General features: G+C 32.8%; 5 protein-coding genes across 9 annotated transcripts in view; 2 read left to right on the top strand and 3 right to left on the bottom strand.

Annotated features, from left to right (window-relative positions):
* The window catches only part of ND-75 (NADH dehydrogenase (ubiquinone) 75 kDa subunit), a 5,069-nt gene extending 2,637 nt beyond the window's left edge, over positions 1–2,432 (bottom strand). The window contains exons 1-4 of one of the 2 annotated variants that reach the window (XM_018540521.1): positions 2,359–2,432; positions 1,954–2,130; positions 535–642; positions 62–427 (exon numbers count right to left, since the gene is read on the bottom strand). In XM_018540521.1, the coding sequence (XP_018396023.1) occupies positions 62–427; positions 535–642; positions 1,954–2,112 (633 nt within the window). In that variant the 5' untranslated portion in view covers positions 2,113–2,130; positions 2,359–2,432. The remainder of the gene's footprint in view (positions 1–61; positions 428–534; positions 643–1,953; positions 2,131–2,358) is intronic. The other variant, XM_018540522.1, reaches the window with a different exon arrangement.
* A 938-nt stretch (positions 2,433–3,370) lies between these two features.
* Positions 3,371–7,224, top strand: AMPKalpha (AMP-activated protein kinase alpha subunit). 3 transcript variants are annotated; one of them, XM_018540534.1, is made up of 10 exons: positions 3,371–3,613; positions 4,689–4,801; positions 4,889–5,030; positions 5,260–5,498; positions 5,573–5,779; positions 5,881–5,986; positions 6,071–6,405; positions 6,548–6,729; positions 6,812–6,971; positions 7,057–7,224. In XM_018540534.1, the coding sequence occupies exons 2-10, from the start codon at positions 4,699–4,701 to the stop codon at positions 7,146–7,148; spliced, it is 1,566 nt and encodes a 521-aa protein (XP_018396036.1). In that variant the 5' UTR covers positions 3,371–3,613; positions 4,689–4,698; the 3' UTR covers positions 7,149–7,224. The 3 variants fall into 3 exon arrangements, with proteins under 3 accessions (XP_018396036.1, XP_018396038.1, XP_018396037.1); XM_018540536.1 differs by having other exon boundaries at positions 3,372–3,613; positions 6,566–6,729; XM_018540535.1 differs by lacking the exon at positions 3,371–3,613 and adding an exon at positions 3,725–3,781.
* Positions 7,225–9,564: 2,340 nt separating this feature from the next.
* On the bottom strand, positions 9,565–12,009 carry Crk (Crk proto-oncogene, adaptor protein). Of its 2 annotated transcripts, none has more exons than XM_018540548.1 (3): positions 11,441–12,009; positions 10,293–10,648; positions 9,565–10,210 (listed from the first exon to the last, which is right to left on the bottom strand). In XM_018540548.1, exons 1-3 carry the CDS (start codon positions 11,473–11,475, stop codon positions 9,738–9,740), a joined length of 864 nt encoding a protein of 287 aa, XP_018396050.1. In that variant the 5' UTR covers positions 11,476–12,009; the 3' UTR covers positions 9,565–9,737. The 2 variants fall into 2 exon arrangements, with proteins under 2 accessions (XP_018396050.1, XP_018396051.1); XM_018540549.1 differs by lacking the exon at positions 11,441–12,009 and adding an exon at positions 11,164–11,199.
* A 2,772-nt stretch (positions 12,010–14,781) lies between these two features.
* Positions 14,782–16,300, bottom strand: LOC108774464 (uncharacterized). Its single transcript, XM_018540574.1, has 2 exons — positions 15,900–16,300; positions 14,782–15,813 (listed from the first exon to the last, which is right to left on the bottom strand). The coding sequence occupies exons 1-2, from the start codon at positions 16,018–16,020 to the stop codon at positions 15,287–15,289; spliced, it is 648 nt and encodes a 215-aa protein (XP_018396076.1). The 5' UTR covers positions 16,021–16,300; the 3' UTR covers positions 14,782–15,286.
* Positions 16,301–16,913: 613 nt separating this feature from the next.
* Positions 16,914–18,308, top strand: part of LOC108774404 (dim gamma-tubulin 6) — a 4,877-nt gene continuing 3,482 nt past the window's right edge. Inside the window, exons 1-2 of the mRNA XM_018540498.1 lie at positions 16,914–17,180; positions 17,401–17,698. Of these exons, the coding sequence (XP_018396000.1) occupies positions 17,091–17,180; positions 17,401–17,698 (388 nt within the window). The 5' untranslated portion in view covers positions 16,914–17,090. The remainder of the gene's footprint in view (positions 17,181–17,400; positions 17,699–18,308) is intronic.

Genomic DNA, 18,308 nt, shown 5'->3' with positions numbered 1-18,308 from the left:
ATATATATATATATATATATATAAGTAAATAATTATATTTGAAATCTATATAAAATATTACCTGCATATCATTGCCACGACCTGTAGTTCCTAAATCGTCAATACCAGCTACTTCCGAAGCGAATCGAATACACCTTGTGCAATGTATGCAGCGTGTCATAACTGTTTTAATTAACGGCCCCATGTCCTTATCTTCTACTGCCCTTTTTCCAGAGAAATTAATATCGACAAATCTACTCCTGTCAGTTCCAAAAGCCATACTTTGATCTTGTAAATCGCATTCGCCACCCTGGTCACAGATTGGACAGTCCAGCGGATGATTAACCAACAGAAATTCCATAACACCCTCGCGAGCTTTTCGTGTGAGGTCAGAGTTGGTTTTCACTCTCCAGCCTTTCATTACTGGCATAGCGCACGCAGCAACTGGCTGTAAGATTGATTTGGGATAAGTACCATCCATTAATTACTGACTTATTTCATCCTTTTCGCTATTTTGTTGTGTTATACAATAGCAAAATATCTAATAGCTATTACCTTAACTTGCTTCTCTATCTCAACAAGACACATTCTGCAATTTCCAGCTACAGCAAGACGTTCATGATAACAGAATCTTGGTATTTCAACTCCCACCTTGGCAGCAGCCTAAAAGAAAAATTTGTCTTGCACATGAATATTATTACCTACTTTTATTATTGAGAGCAATGAATATATTTTAATATTTATATACATATAATGAGAATCTTTTTTCTTTTATTGTTTATAATTTAAAATTACAATTTATATATAATAGTAGTAATCTTTTACAAAAAAAATATTGTTTATTATAATAGTTTTAGAATGTAAATTTTACCATAAGTGATTAATTTTGTTTTCATACTGAAATAAACTTATTTACTGTCAGTTAAATTGTTAAATATCATATTGATTTTATTTATTTTTACAAAGCATATTTGACAATTGTATCTTTTAATGAAAATTTGTATATATTAGAAAATTGTTGAAACTAAATAGCTATTTTATATTATTTTGTAATGAATGGACAAATGTATATTAAATACTATACTGTAAAAGAAATTAATTAACTTTATTATTTTTAATTTGCATACGTAATATAAAATGTGTATGTGTATATAATATATATTTATAAAATTTTATTATAAAATAAATATTATAAAATATTATAAACACTTTAAAAGTAAAATTCTGCGTTAGCAGTGAATTTGTGTTTATAAAGTAGTGACTTTTTATGTTTTTTAAATAATACTTTTGCGTATTTAAAACAGTGCACATAGCGTTCAAATTGAGTCGGGATGACAGATATTCTAACCTGTAAAATCTCGAATTTTAATAACTCGGTTCAAAAGGCCGCATTTTTCTTACAGATTCTTTCGTTTTGAGTGAAAACGCGTCGAATAAGTATATTTTTATTAAGATTTAAAGGGGGGAGGGATGTATTCTAAATAATTACCATATTTTCAATAAATTAAAAATTGTTTTCATAGAAATGACTATACATTCGAAATTTTCCAAACATATATAGCTAAACAATGCAAACATCTAAATGTTCAATTTTTCTATATTTATTTTCTATATTTATTTTTTCAATCCGTAAATGGTAATGTATCAAGTTTACAATTGAGTAATATATAAAAAAATTAAAACAAATTGACAAAAGTTTCTTTCAGTATGTTTAACTTGTTCTACCTTGTCCATTAATTAAATATAATAAATGACAACTATAAATAATAAATCATTATAGCTCCAACTTCAGTAATTTTTCGATTGTCAATTTGTAAATATATCTATAAATATATCTATAAATATATATACATATATATACATATATATATATATATAGACTTGGAAATTATTAAAAAATTATTTTTTTCAATAGAAGACATACGAAAAAAACTGAACGTAGAAAGAATATGGAAAATACATGTAGCCTCGAACCTGTAGAACTGTTGTTCCTGGCGGTACTTGTACAGGCTTGTCATCGATGAAAAGCTCGACCAGTTCTTGTTGCAACTTATTGGGCGTCGTATGGAAACTGACTGCACAATGCCTTCCACCTGCCAGGCCTGTGGCCCGCACGATCGGTAATCTCAACATTTCGCCAGGCTAGCAACACTAGTTTATATTATTATATAATAAACAAACTTTATCACGATTAATGGCGAATTAACCTAACTAAGGAGGACTGCAGTTAAATATGCAAGACATATGTCAAGATGTGTTATCGCAGCAACAGAAGGTCTAAAAAGAAATTTTGATGATTCGCCAATCGATGATTTAAACGCGAAATTACGCAATCGAAATTACAGTTAAATAAAGTTACCACGATTGTTCTCAAGATACCTTCTCTGGACGTCAGAAACACCTAACAACCCACACCGAGCTCATGATGAGCAATGGCGAATTCGGTTGTAAAGCGCAATTGTGTGGAGTACCGTTATTGAGTTATGTAAATCAAGACCGTCATACAAATTTATTATAGATTTACATGGAAAAAAAATCACAAAATCGTGGATATTATCCACTGCCTATGGGACTTAATAGCTAATGGGCCTTCTACAATAAGCCATTATCTAAGTTTTAAGTTTAAGTCATAAGAAATTGACCAATGACAATCGAATGTGAGAAGAATAATCGACTGTGAGTGGTCAATTTCTTATGATTTCTTATATGAGTGGTCAATTTCTTACTAATACTTAAAACTTAGGTAATGGCTTATTGTAGAGAAGGCCTAAAAGCCTAAATTGTGGTCATGGTTTGATCAGTTTGATGTGGTTTGATGGTTGCTCTCAAACTTTCTCCGCTGCAACCGCTCACTAAACTCCAGCGAGCTCTTAAATCTGATTGGCATATTCCGTTAAATCTGAAGATATAGACCAAAGAATGGTACTGAATGCATCCAAAGTAATAAGTAACTACTTTACTGTGTTCTCTATTGTGATTGGCCGATTCACTTACCGCTTAAAGGATTTTTACTGGTCGTAATTTGTTAACTTATGTGGTACTCTGTAAAGCATATTCTACAATGATCGACATGCACCCATTGATTACGTTCAGCAGACTCAGCTGATCTGCTCCGCAACAGTTGAGTCTGCTGAACACGACACATCAGAAATCTCAAATCATGTACTATGGAATACACAGTTTATTCCACAGTGTGATTTCTGATAGGTTGAAATTCTTCTTCTCTGTTCCTTTTATTCTGCATAGTCCCCTGCTTGTTCCTTACATTTCTTCCATTGTGCGCAGCTTTTAATTGGAGTGATCGAAATCATATGTCCACGATGACAGCTAGTAATCACGTGGTTATTTAACAAGTGCGAAATAGAGTGGGGTGGAACAGCGCAGGCAGCGTATATTAATTAAAGGGTGTATTAAAAGCAACGTATATATTAACGAAGAGGTTAAGAGTCATCAAGAATACGGAGAACGTTCACTCAGCTTACACGTTAAAACGGAGAATTCATTTTCTGACATTGGGAATTTTGGAAGAGTCGAAACTTTCCACCAAGTGTCCTCATCGAGATCAGTTTAGAGGTTCGGAGTTGGTCCCATTCAGTTCCATTAACTCCTGATTTGTCTCCGACATCTTTTAAGTGTGAGTGATCGTGAGGACACGTATCTACAAATTTGATAATGAATGATCCGGACGCGTCTGCGATTATTTTTATATAGCGATTTTTATATACACGATATAAAAACAGGTCTTGTTCTATTGCTACTCACTCGAGCAGTGTGATACAGATTGATTCGATAAAATCGGCAGGTACATGTCGCATAATAAGAAATCCATTTAGAGGCATGTAAATAGTGTCAGGTGATTGAGAGACTGTTCCGTGCCATTTTTATTGCGCATTTCTGTAAAGTCCCAATACTTTGTTATTATTTCATTGTAGCATCGCATGTAAGAAAATTACGTAAACGCTTGATAACTAAGGTGTACATGTTGCATATAATAAGTGGTTTTCTTACACTCTCTTATTTCTTTAAAATCATTGCGAATAACAACTGACTATAATAAAGATCATGCTATAATTAACAGTTTGTTTTTTTTTTCTGTTCTTCAGTCTATCATGACAATAAAAAAGCTAGTATTGAATTATATTTTATCTGTGATATAATTTCCAATTAGACAGGAAATTTATGTTGGATAAACACATTTATACATATGCATGTTGCAACTATTTTTTGAAAATTTTGAGAATAATTCGCAATAATAATCTTAGTATGCAAAATATCAGTAGATTGAGTAAAATATTTCGGCATCGATTTTAGTATCAATATTAAGATTTACTATCAAGCTGGATCTTGGATGCTTCTAATATATAATTTCGTGTGATTTTATATACTACATATGTTATAGATCCTTAAAAATGCGCGCCGAAATTTTTTCAGACTTACAACACAAACTCTAATAAACTACCGCAGTACTATCACGAGTTAAATTGACTAACAATCTAACAATTTTGATGCTCGTAGCATCTTGGATCTTAATAATGTTAAATGACATTAAAATCTATGAATGGCATATTAAAAATCTGTAAATAACTAATTTATATTGCGAAAAATATTATCTTGGCCGGTAAATATGTTTTTTAGTGTTGTACGAAAATATTTTCATTTCCTTTTTAGAGATAGTATAACTTTGAGACCAATAATAAATTTTATTGCAGAAAATTCAAAATGTCTGAAAAACTCCCGAGTAATCAGCCGCAACCCATTGTTAAAATAGGCCATTATACGTTAGGCCAGACTTTAGGTGTGGGTACGTTTGGCAAAGTGAAAAGTACGTCTGAATATATTATACAGTAAAAATTCTCTTTATATTATCTTACCTAAAATTATAAGCTTTCTCATGTGATATCATTCACAGTTGGGGAACACGTTTTAACAAAACACAAAGTTGCTGTGAAAATTCTGAATCGTCAAAAAATCAAGAGCCTGGATGTCGTGGGCAAAATTCGTAGAGAAATACAAAATCTTAAACTCTTCAGACATCCTCATATCATTAAGCTGTAAGTATTAATTGTAAAATTTTAATAGTATATATAATAATAAAAGAACTCATGTATAAATATGAGTTATATATCAGTTACTTTAAAAATAATAAATTAAAAAATAAATTTTGGAGAATTTAATTTTGAAGTGAGAAAGAAAAGTGTCACATACACAACATTAATATTTACGAGTCTTTTTTAAATAAATAGTTCGTATAATCCAAATTTTAATATATGTTTCACGTAGATATCAGGTCATAAGTACTCCTACAGATATATTCATGATAATGGAATACGTCTCAGGAGGAGAGTTATTCGATTATATCGTTAAACACGGCAAGCTTAAGGAATACGAAGCGCGACGATTTTTCCAACAGATCATATCAGGCGTCGATTATTGCCATCGACATATGATAGTACATCGTGATTTAAAGCCAGAAAATCTTCTGTTAGATCACAATCTCCATGTGAAAATTGCTGACTTCGGTACTTGGATATAATTGGCATATCGACTCTTCCATTATGTATAGGTGATAAAATGTTCTTCTACGAAAATGTAGGTCTGTCAAACATGATGATGGACGGAGAGTTCTTGCGTACTTCATGCGGCTCTCCGAATTACGCTGCACCAGAAGTGATATCCGGTAAATTATACGCCGGTCCCGAAGTCGATATTTGGTCGTGTGGTGTTATATTGTATGCGCTACTTTGTGGTACCTTGCCATTCGACGACGAGCATGTTCCTACTCTCTTTCGCAAGATCAAATGTAAGTTATCTTCCTCAAAGAGAAATGCCAGCCGGCACGCTGGATATTTTCTCAAAGGCACGTTAAATGACAGGATTAATTGGAATCTTCTTTAATTTTAGCCGGTGTTTTTCCTATTCCGGAATATTTGAACAAAAGTGTCGTTAGCCTCTTATGCCACATGTTGCAAGTGGATCCAATGAAGAGAGCGACTATCGAAGATATTAAGTACATTGATGATGTATTTTTTTTTTTCAAAATATTGAATTAATACTTCTATCATTATGTCTAATGCATACTTTTTAATTTCAGAAAACACGAATGGTTCCAAAAAGATTTACCGTCGTACTTATTTCCATCACCTGTCGAACAAGATTCTTCAGTTATCGATATAGACGCTGTGAATGAAGTATGCGAAAAATTTAATGTGAAAGAACCAGAAGTACATTCCGCACTGTTGGGCGGCGATCCACACGATCAATTGGCGATCGCTTATCACTTAATCATAGACAATAAGAGAATCGCGGATGAAGCTGCTAAGGCGGAATTGAAAGATTTTTATGTAGCGTCTAGTCCTCCGCCTGTAGCATTTAGTCCAAACGAGGCAAACAGTAGTCCGTTGAGGCCTCATCCAGAAAGAATTGCACGTATGTAAAAAATATGAACGAGACAAATGCGACTCAACAATTAATGAATTTTTCGTTAACAAATTCTTTTTCTTTATATAAGAATAAATCTGTAAAGACTATTAAAAAATATCTTAATCATCCTTTATGCATAATTATTCAGGTAATGGCAATGTTACAGCATACCGCGAACGTCAAGGTTCGCAAGGCAGCGCACCTGCACAGATGCAAGGAAATCGCGGTACGCCTGTGAAAAGGGCGAAGTGGCATTTAGGAATTAGATCACAATCCAAACCCAACGACATTATGAATGAAGTTTATCGTGCTATGAAAGCGCTTAATTTTGTAAGATTAATCACATGTGTGCAGTTATATCGTATAACAATTAGTTGTTCAAACGTGATATCATGCAAAATATCTTTTTCAGGAGTGGAAGATTGTAAACACATACAGTGTTAGAGTAAGACATAAAAATAAACTGACTGACAGATATAGCAAGATGTCATTACAATTATATCAAGTTGATCACAAGAGTTATTTGTTAGACTTCAAATCTTTATCCAGCGAAGAAGAGGACATTGGACGAGGTAAATTAAATCTTTAAAAATATATTTGACTTACTGATTATACATAAACATAACTTGCGTATAAAAATAATGTATCCTTTTATAGATCCAACATTGCCGCCTCCGCAAGCAACAGGCCATCACACAATGGAATTTTTTGAAATGTGTGCAGCATTAATTACGCAATTGGCACGATAGCGTGTCTACTTCTTTTTTAAAGTTACATTAAATCCGGTTATATACTGTGCTTTTAACATTGTATAGTTTGAAATAAATGCAGATATTATAAAACATATTATAAGTCTTGACTTTTACAAAATAATTTCAATAAAGGCTATATTTTTCGAGCTCGATTTAGTTGAATTCTGTAAATGTGAGAGATTGTGAGAAAAGTATATATTTTTAACAACTAATATAGATATAGAAATTAATGAACAACAGTATCTACATACATAATCATTTATTATTGAGTGCTCTCTATAATGGAACGTTACATTATTACAATCTACTATAAATTACAACACAAATATATATTTATCTAAATGATTATTCATCTTATTATTTATTATCATATTTTATTTATGGAATCGGTTCACTATCAGAAAAATCAAAAAAATATGTGCATACGCTTAGAAAAATATACATTATCATATCCTTGTCGTATTTAAATTTATCTCATGTATATGTTGTACGTACAAATGAATTTATTTTGATGGATCATGCATGTGAAAATGTGATCAAGTAATTTATATTCTAACTATGGTTTTCTTTCGTTATAATTGATGAAATTTATAACAGAAATTCTTCAAATTAATATACATAACAATCAAGTAACTATTATGTGAAAATATATATATGCGCAAATTACTTAATATTTAAATATTTGTATGATGATATCACTATATAACAAGATGAAACCCATTTCAGCACCATCTGTCTCATTGGAATATTGGTAATTAAAGATAAAATAAATGTATGTAATGGCACATACCGGACCTTGTTTCATCTTATACAAATATACGGCTCGATTTTCATAATGCTGCCAAAAAAACTGCCTGTTACTCAGCTTGCCTTTACTACACATACAAAATTGGCAAAAAATATATAAATTGGATCATTTTATATTTTATCTCGTATATTTAAACATTAAACGGAAGAGAATCTTGCCTAAACGTAATTATTGATATGGAATACTTCCAGTTTTGTTTATCTTAATACTGCGTACAATTTTAGGAAGATTATGGAGAACTTACGCAACTTGTGACTATAATGATGATGACGATGATGAGAATGATGACGATGGAAATGTCAAATGCATACAGTAAATTAAAAATTGAATGGTAGAATATACATTACGCATTATATTCTAAAATTATATTGCAAATATAATAAAACATAATTAATTAATACAAGTCTGTTTTTTCTTTTTAAATATATAACATGTATTATATAATGTACGACAATTTGTATAATTCTAATATACGTAAAATGTTTAATTATTTTAGCAGTGTTTCAGCTGATGCCTTAAGTTTTAGAATCAATTCGTTCTCAATAAAAATTTCATGAGAACATAATATTCATTTACAAAATATTTGCTATCAAAATAATTTCCAAAAGTTCTAAAATATCTTGCGTAACTAGGATCAACTTTTCGATACAATTAACCTTTCCATCATTATTTATAAATACAACTTTCTAGCACAAAGTGTTGCTCCAATTGGTGGCACAACCTATGGCTAACAGATATTGTATGTACCATGACATCTGGATTGCATAGCCTGTAGAACTGTACTTTTTCCAAAATATTACAATATTTGGATATTTTTTCGGAAGTGTGTTAATAATAATAAAATGAAATATAATATCAAGCGAGTACATATACAGTATGCTTTTATCATAGTCACTTTGACTAGAAGATATTATTGTACATTCAATGCAGAACATACTATTCTATAACTTCAGGAATATAAGTGTAATGTTTGCTAACAAAATATTGTAAGGAACGCATACATGCTTTTTTTCTATTGTAATATTCATAAATAAAAGTGATAAATTATATATACGTAATAAATCAATAATATAAATCTTTTATAAAATCAACAAATCCATGATGAAAGATTGTTGAGTGTAGATGAAAAACTGTGCATGTGCCGAACCATTCATTTCGAGCACTATAATAAATTCCTAAATAAACAATTAAAACTTATATATACGTGAATGTTAAACTAGTGCACTATGTTATATCTATAGAAAAAAATGTAGATTATATATGTAATAGGTAGTTACATATATAAATTATATATATATATATATAATATAAATTAAAACCACTAGAGTATACATCTTACAAATATTGTATTTTTTACAAAAATTTGTTGTTCATTATTTCACTGAAACATGGTTTCAATTTTTAATAAAATAAAATCATATTAATATATATAATTAATATGTACTGTATTATGTATCTAATAACTTTTTAAAATTATGCTTGTGCTTTGGACAATTAGCAATATATAAATTGATGAATAAACATGTGACTAAATTAACATACTGCAGGAGATATTAACATAAACCTCTAAACATTTCTTATGACATATTGCACAAAAATCTGGCGTTTATTCTTATAGTATGTTATATTCAGCAATTGTACAGTTGTTCAAGCTAACCGCATTTTTGAAATGGCACATATAATAAATGTTATTAGTAACTCTAAATTTTGATAATATAGGAGGTGTCTTTCTTCCCTTTGTCACACATGTGGTGTACATCACACTCGGAGAATTTTTGTTAAATCTCCTGATTGTCTTCACCAGTCTCATTATCTACAAACTCCACATGTGTAAATGGGAAGTGTCCGACTTTGCCATGCAATTCACCTTCCCACTGGCCATTAATATTAGTCTTTGTCACTTTTATCATATCACCTACTTCTAATTTTAGCGCAGTTTTGTCGTATGCATTTGGCACCCTTGCCTGTTTCACTTTGGCAAAGGCTGGCAGTGTTCTCTGTATATTTGATCTTCGAGTTACAGTTGCTTGCCCTGTCGTTTCTGTATGAGATACTTGTGATGTAGGCCCTGAATTTGAGTTAGAGCCGGAACTGCCGCCACTTTCAGGCCGCGAATTATTTTCTATTATCATATGACTATCGTCGTCGTACTTCTGAACATATGGCACTGGTATCGAACCAGTTTGGCCCACACTATTTCTAGCTGTCCACCACTGTTCTTCATCTTTCGATATTACAGTGAGTATATCACCTAAATTAAAAGTATCTCGTTAGTACAATTACAAATAATGAACTAATACAAATTAATCAGAATTAAGAATATCGATATGTACCTTTCCTAAAGGGTAAGTCCTCAGAATCATTTCCTTCAAAATCATATTTCGCAATTACCCTCTGCATTTTCTTTGGCGCTGGCCTAATTAACGGTGTGGTATCTAAGTAGTGAAGCTTATAAAAGGCGAGAAGACTGGGAATATCCGGAAACATCTGATCTCCAATCCGATAACGAATTTGATCTCCTTGTTGGATTTTATTGATGATATAGTGGCTGACTTTACTGTCCTCCCTTACGCATAGTACAAAGTCTCCATGTATAGAAGTGCTGTCTCGTACTAAAAATACCCCACCTTCTTTTTCGCCCATTAATAAGTCAGATGCATCTTGCCGTGACATAGCACCAAAGTACCAGCTAAAAAATTCAATTATAATCAATTATAATAGTTTCAGAGAAATTTATATTTAAATGTATTTTTAAAAAAGGATAAATTTATAGTTTCATAAATAAATAAAAAAAACTATAAAAAACAATTTTGTAGTGAATATTACTGTTTTTAAGTATTAAATCAAAGCAACTAAATAATTAAGATATAAGCAAAGGTTATATTTAGTCAAAATAGAAATTGGTGCCTAAGAATTTACGCAAAAATATTACTGAGTATCAATTTCCATTTTGACCGAATATGATCTCCTTTATTGATTTGTGTTTAACACTTCTCGATCAATTTTTTCACTTACTATTGTTTAAATAATTAAAATTTTCTATTTTTCTTTCTAGGACAAAAGTATATGGAACAGAGGTTTTAAAAACATTTAGATTTTAATTATCTTTAATTAGTGCTTGATTGTGAGAATATTCACACGTTGTAATGCAAGTGTTTATAAGATTGATCTAACAAACACAGGAAATAACACTTGAAAAATTACGAAATTTATACTCCACGATAAAGCTGATACTCCCTTCGAAGCGACTACAACAGACTACAACTCGTATTGCACGGACTAAAGACGATTTATCCAGTGCTCCGAGATCCAATACGTCGATACGATAATTACACCGTTTTTGTGCGAGAGTCGTTAAACGGGAAACTGCAATACGTCAAGTGACCCGCACGGTCGTTCAAACGCCATTACGCCAATAATACTTAATGCAAGTGTGACACTTGCTTGATGAATCAAAACATGGGAATTCTCCCGCACGTACCTTGATTTGTCATACTGATCGAAGGTCGCAGCCATTGTCGTGTCGATCGGGGGTTCCAGGAGTGAGACGAGCAGCTTCTTCTCTCGTCAATTGTCAATTAATGTATCACGGGGCACGTCCGACGGGGAGGGAATGAGAGAGAGGGATTCGGCCGAGTTGTCGCATAGTAAAAGGGACCCCACAAAACACTCGCGCGAGTCACTACCGCGGACGGATCCCCAGGTCTATCGCGGAACTCGTATGTGACTACCGACGAAACCACCACCCGTATCTTTCGACAGAAATCCTCAGAGGTACTTTTCGCGGTCACTCTTTTTTTACTCCCGACCCGAGAGGGAATTACGACTTCCTCGTCGGAGGACGTTCCTTGCACGGTGCGGTCTCGTGGGAGCGGACCGTCAGCGACATGTTCTCGAGATCATTCACAAATTTTTCGATCGACACACGTTCCTTTTCTTTTCGCCGAGGCCTTCGTCGCGAAACTACCATGTGCTATATGTCGGTACGACATTTACACGCTGCACGAAGCCACACGAAGCAACCGTGAAACGTACGGCAGCGATCTTACAAAAATGGTTGCCAGAGCGTAATACGACTTCGTCCATGCCTCTTAAGGCGGTGCACAACGATTCTCAAATTCCATACCCGCGCGCGTTTCTCTTTATGCTACATTCACACTGCTTATACGATAAGCCTTTTTGCTGACATACTGATACTCAACGCTCATTTTTAACGTCAGAACAGATCATGATAACAGATTCTAATAAAAATTATAAAAATGAGCGAATTTAAAAGGATATTTATAATTTCATTAGTTAACACCTAGTAGATTTGCTTATTTTTGTAAGTATCATCTCATACAGAATCAACGTTCAGAGTATTGATTACTTATATAACTTTTTTTCTTGATAAGTGGAAATTTATATACAGGATAATCCGAAATTTGCGCATTCGGAATGTAGGACATGAGATCGTATGAGTCCGAACGCACTTTTATCGATAAAAGCGCGCTTTTATCTCTGAAATTCTATAGTATACGTGACGTAAACTACAGCATGTTAGCGCGTTTTGAATACGGGCCATGATACTTTATGCTAATAGCGTTTTCTCTTGGCTGCACTAGAGTCCTAGATATCAGAAAAGCGTAACCGGCTTAAGTCAGTATCGCAAAACTACTAAGAAAAATACTAAAAATCGAGTCGTTTGCAGACGAACTATGAAATCCACCAATCGTCTGTTAGTCAGCCATTTTTAGTACCACTGAATGAATGTTATGATTGGCTGACAGTCAGCTAATCAGAATGCGGCACACCGGTTGCGCTTCTCTGATATCTAGGACTCTAGGCTGCATTAGAGTCCCTATAATGAGTCTGGCCAAGTCATTATTAATTTTATTGGTGCTGACAAAATATGGCGGAACCAATAAGATGCCTCAAATATGTTCTTTACGCGCGCTATTATTCAATTGACGAGAATGGAATAATAAAAGAATAAACTTATTTTTATTAGTATTATATTTTTATCATTCGCATATTTTTATTATTCGCATACAAACAAGTTTTTTATGGATTGGCATTTTAATGATTGATTACCGCTGTGAATATTAATATTTTCTATCCATTTTGCCATGCTATTTACATTTGATGGAAAACTCCTCATTGAAAATCCTTTTTTGTTACTATTAAAACAATAAGGCACGCAGCAACCGGGCATTTTCTATAAAATTTGCTTATATAAAAGAAGGATTGCATTGTCAGCTTGTTATAAATTAAAATTTATTTTTCTTATATATGTTACAGTGGGTACAAAATAATCTCACTTTAAAGAATTACATAAAATGTATTATTTTTTTTACACTATTTTTTTACATTATTTTCAAAATCAATATCATTTTTACATAAATATTTCAAAATAAACATTTTACTTATATATTTAAAAATCATGACAGCCAGGGTATTAGCACCGAGCATAAACACAAATATATTAAACTTCAGTAGTAATTAAATATACGGCATCCTGATAATAAATACTATAAAATACTAATATTGTATTTAATTGAAAACGCCATGTAATGATATAAATTAAAAACTTGTTTTATGACATTACAAACTAAATTTATTAACAGTCTTGAGAAAGACTTATATCCGTTTCTACCAATGTAGATTAACTTTAATCTCGGTTTAACTTACTGTTCATCTTTTTCTAATTTTTAGAATTAGAAAAAAACGAAGAGCAAATCGAATCGAGATTAAAGTTAATCTACATTGGTGGAAATGGGCATTAGACTTGGTAAATAGCCCCGATCAAGAAATGCCACATACTCTGATGGCGAATTCGATAGACTGCACTAGTGCGCACTGAGTGCGAACATTTGATGGATAAAGAAAGACAAAAATTATTTATTATAGATAAATTATTAGAAAGAAGTAGTGATGATGAAATAAAAGATATGTTATGTTTAATAAAAGAAGAAAGGCCAAAAGTTAAAAATTATGTGAACATCGTGAATAAATACTCGAACAAAGAGGTATATAATTAATTATATGGTATATGATAAAAAACAAATATATATGACAATAAAAAAATTTTATAATGAAAATATTTTTATATTAGTTTCAATAATGGCGGAATAACACTCACTGTCCAGTGTTACACTAATTTAATGCTGCACTAAGGCCGGAATCAGACTACGCATTGAAGAATGAGATTGAAGTTTGACCAATCAAAACAAAAGGACTCAAAATTTCATTGTCCTCATTGGTGAAATTTTAATCTTTAATCTCAATCTTCAATGTATAGTCTGATTCCGACCTAAGACAGGTCAAATCAATCCAGTGTAGCACTCGCACCGTGTCAGGGCAGCACTAGAATCGTGTCAGTGCATATGTATCGAATGTGCCATGCATACAATTAAATTTAAAAAAATTAACAGAAGTCAAACACAAAATATTCCTAATATCACGTGATGATATTAATTATATAATAACTGACGAATATATTTCTAAAACTAAAATAAGAATCATTACTGCTTTGTGAACAATGATAAATAAAATCACAGGACATATATTTCTTTGGTAGCATTCTACATGAAGTAATCATTACTTTATCACAGCCAAATTTTTATAATAATTATCTTTTGGATGGATTAAAGCTAAATCGCATATAGGAGGGAATATACATATAAAAAATATAAATATAGAATTATATACTGAACTGGAAAACAACGTCAGACATCGAACGCAGTGTGAATCTTTCATAACATGTCAAACAGTTTATAGAGAATTTTTAATATTTGTTTTTTTCAATTCTTTTTCTTGTTTTACTTTTTAATAAGAGGCTGCACAAGATTTTTATTCTATTTTTCTCTCTTCTAAATCCTAATTTTTCAAATTTAATAGAACACTGTTGTCAACTTTTCGTTTCTTGGCCTTGATAGTATTTTGCACTTTTAAAAAAGGGCTCACTTAAAGCTTCTGGTTGGAGGTAAATTCTTTTGCATCATTATCAGATAAAGGCTCATCACAATCCTTAGCGCTGCTACAGTTAAATTCTTGAGGACATTCACTGTTTTTTAAAGGATCACTTGCTACCGATAACAATGAGGTCTGATTAGACAGGTCTGACATTATGTCTTGTTAGGTTTTATCGCCTCAGGGAAGGCCAAAGTAATGAACAGTGTATTATCTCAAAAGATACTCGTTTTATTTTAGCGCGTGTCTTTTAGAAAATTATGTTCTTGCTTCCCCTAGTAGTGTCATACATACACTCTTTCGCGTATACGCTTTGCCCATCATCTCTCTCTCTCTCTCTCTTTCTCTCTGTCTAATGCATAACCAACACATATGCTTATAAACTGGACTCGTCAGTTTGTACACATACATCTGTCCTGCCTATAAAATTAACTCTAGGAAAATCTTGCATAATGTTTCGTATTCTATCATAAAATAGAGGCTTCAGCTTCCCAGCTTTAGTGCCTCCACTCTGAACGAATGTTATAATTTTTCCCTCCATGTTCCTCCACTTGGTAGAACAAACCGTACCTGGGTCTCGTTCACCAAAATTATAACCCATAGTTATCATTTCTTTGGCAATTAGTGACCAAACATTTTTTTTTCTGCATATTTTGTTTTTCAACAGAGATTTAAAGCGATCACTTCCGACAAGCTTAATAAGAGCTTCAGTTGCCTCTACATCATAGGCCGAAGATTTACCCGAGTTTCTTACCCATATTTCAGGTGTTGATGGAAATTGAGTGGCAATGTCAACTTTAGGACATTCTTTGATCAACTGATCAGCAGATTGATGTATAAAATGCACACGCGGCAAGAATTGGCGTACTTCTTGATTGTCCGGGACAACAAAAACAAACTTGTCTGAAAACAGAGAGTAAAATTTATTAGATTACAAACCGAGGATATAAAACTTGATTAAATGACATTTCTAATATATAATCACTTACTTAGTTTATCATATACTACAAGCCCTGGATTTCTTGGATCTTCCGATATTTGAATATTGCCAGAATTATCCTCACATAGCATATGCTGATCAAGATTTAAAATCATTATTACGTTATCCATCACTATTTGCAGTAGATACAAACGGGTCCCTTTATCGCTCAGACAGGCAACCGCAACATGCAAATGATCTCCCCGGTTCGATTGGATGTCGGATCCTACCAAGCTAACGCGTTAGCATCTGTGACGTCATAACCACAAATGAATTCTATTCTATTATATTCTTCTAGTTTAATAATATGGCGCTTGCCGCAGAGGTGACGACGCAGAGATGATTGCGAAAAATTCCGGCCAGGCCCAAAGCAAAATAAGTGTTATACGAAGTCCAAAGATAATGATGTAATATTCGTGAAAATGGCGTAGCCTGTTCAGACATCGGGCGCCTGCGTCTACGGCCGGTATTCATAGTCAGTTCTTATATTCAAGACCGTCTTAAGTTCAATTTTGAGGTGTTATGAACCAATCAGACAGCTGCATTAGCATCTTAAGACATTACTTAAGACGATATTAAAACAAGAACCGACTTATGAATACCGGCCTACGACGTCGTCACGTCGCAAGGACGCGCGTCAAGACAACGTCTCCCGACGCATTGTAGAACAGGCCTCAAGCCCGATGCGTAAATGTAGTTGTGTTGTAAAAATTGACCAATTACAGTTGAATACGAATATAAATACGAGCAGTATATCCAACTGTGATTGGAAAATTCTTAGGGGCTGTCTCGCTCGCTCTCGTGGTACGTAGTTCCCGCAGTTCGAAAATGGACGTTGGTGCCGCTAGTGTAAAGCATTACAGGAAAAAGGCCGCCATGGCCGTTCTCATGTTTCTCTCTGCAGTCTGCAGTCACAGAACGTATATTGCAATTACAAAAGCAAACCCAAGATATAAGGAGCAAATCCACGGCTGCTCCGAAAGAGGTCTCCAGGGTTTCTCCAGCCACCGGTTGAATATTTGGATTGTTTGAATTACAAAGCTCGAATATTTTCTAACAGCTTCTATCTTGCGTTATTTGCTTCCGTATTCTTGAATTTCTGTCCCAAACGAGAAAACGTATCTGATGTATAAATACGCATTATGAATTGTATCAATTGATACAATTTTTCGTCACCTGTGTGAAAGTGTGTATCACCAGAATGGCTATTTCTGCATCCTTCCATCGAAATATCACTTTATTGAATCAATTAGTCCCACCAGACCATGATTTCAAAAAACATTTTCGCGAAGTAAGTATCTTTCTTTCCTTTATCTTACCACAATTTAATCTCGAGATGTATTTCTTTCTTATGTTTCATTTCTCGATTCTTACCAGTAATAATAGTGATATAATATGCTTTCCTTTTGAAGGACACACTCGATACAAACATTGTTTTATCTTTGTTATTCATTGAATGTCGAGTGTGCCTTCTAAAAGGAAAGCATACATAATAACCGTATGTGTTACAGGGAATGTTTGACAAACCAAATACTGCTGGATTTATATATGTTTCACATTATTTGCTGACAATATATGATGCGGAACGTTTTAAAAGAGTAGTTGAATGGCCAGTAATTTGCAAGAAAACCGAAACCAAGTATCGTAATAATGTTAAGGACTATTTAAATGTCATTGCTTTGGAGAATCCTGACATAGGATTTCCACGCGTGGTTACTACCTATTTACATCATGCAAGTGGTACTAAGTTTATAACTATAATGTGGAAATTATCTCAACTTGTAATAAAAACATATCTTATGCGTGATGGTAGGTATCTAAGAAGTAAAATATTTTAGTGATATGCTAACTGTTTGTCAGTAGAGCTAAGCAGATTACATTAATTATATTTTTAACTTTGTGAGCAGATTGGACATTAACTGTATTTGCATTTCATTTTTTCTATTAGAATCTAACATAATCTGAGAGATTCAGCAGAAATTAAGTAGAATCTGTTATTTAATACAATGATATATTTTATTCAAATAATTTTTTTCTCACACATGCACGTAATGTATTTATGGGAAAAATCCATATCATATGATCTTTTATACAAATGATACACGTCATTAAATTTAAGTAATTTCTCTAACCCCACGCAAAAACGTTGCGTTATGAAAAATAACGCAACGCAATGGTAGCGCTCATACAAATAACAACACGGAGAAACGCGCGCGACCGGAGCGTCCTTTCGGGGCATCTGAGGGGGGTAAGCATAGTTTTCTCCAATAATAAAAGTAACTACGACAAAACGACAATATAGTATCTATAAATATCATTCAACTTACAATAACGTTTAAATTTATAATTTCAAATTGTAATAATCTCACAATTATAATTAAAAGTAATGAGCAATACAAAATTTTGTATTGTTAAATAT

The sequence above is a fragment of the Cyphomyrmex costatus genome, unplaced genomic scaffold, assembly GCF_001594065.2.
Source record: "Cyphomyrmex costatus isolate MS0001 unplaced genomic scaffold, Ccosl1.0 scaffold254, whole genome shotgun sequence".
NCBI lineage: Eukaryota > Metazoa > Arthropoda > Insecta > Hymenoptera > Formicidae > Cyphomyrmex > Cyphomyrmex costatus.
This window is presented reverse-complemented; position numbering and strand designations above follow the sequence as displayed.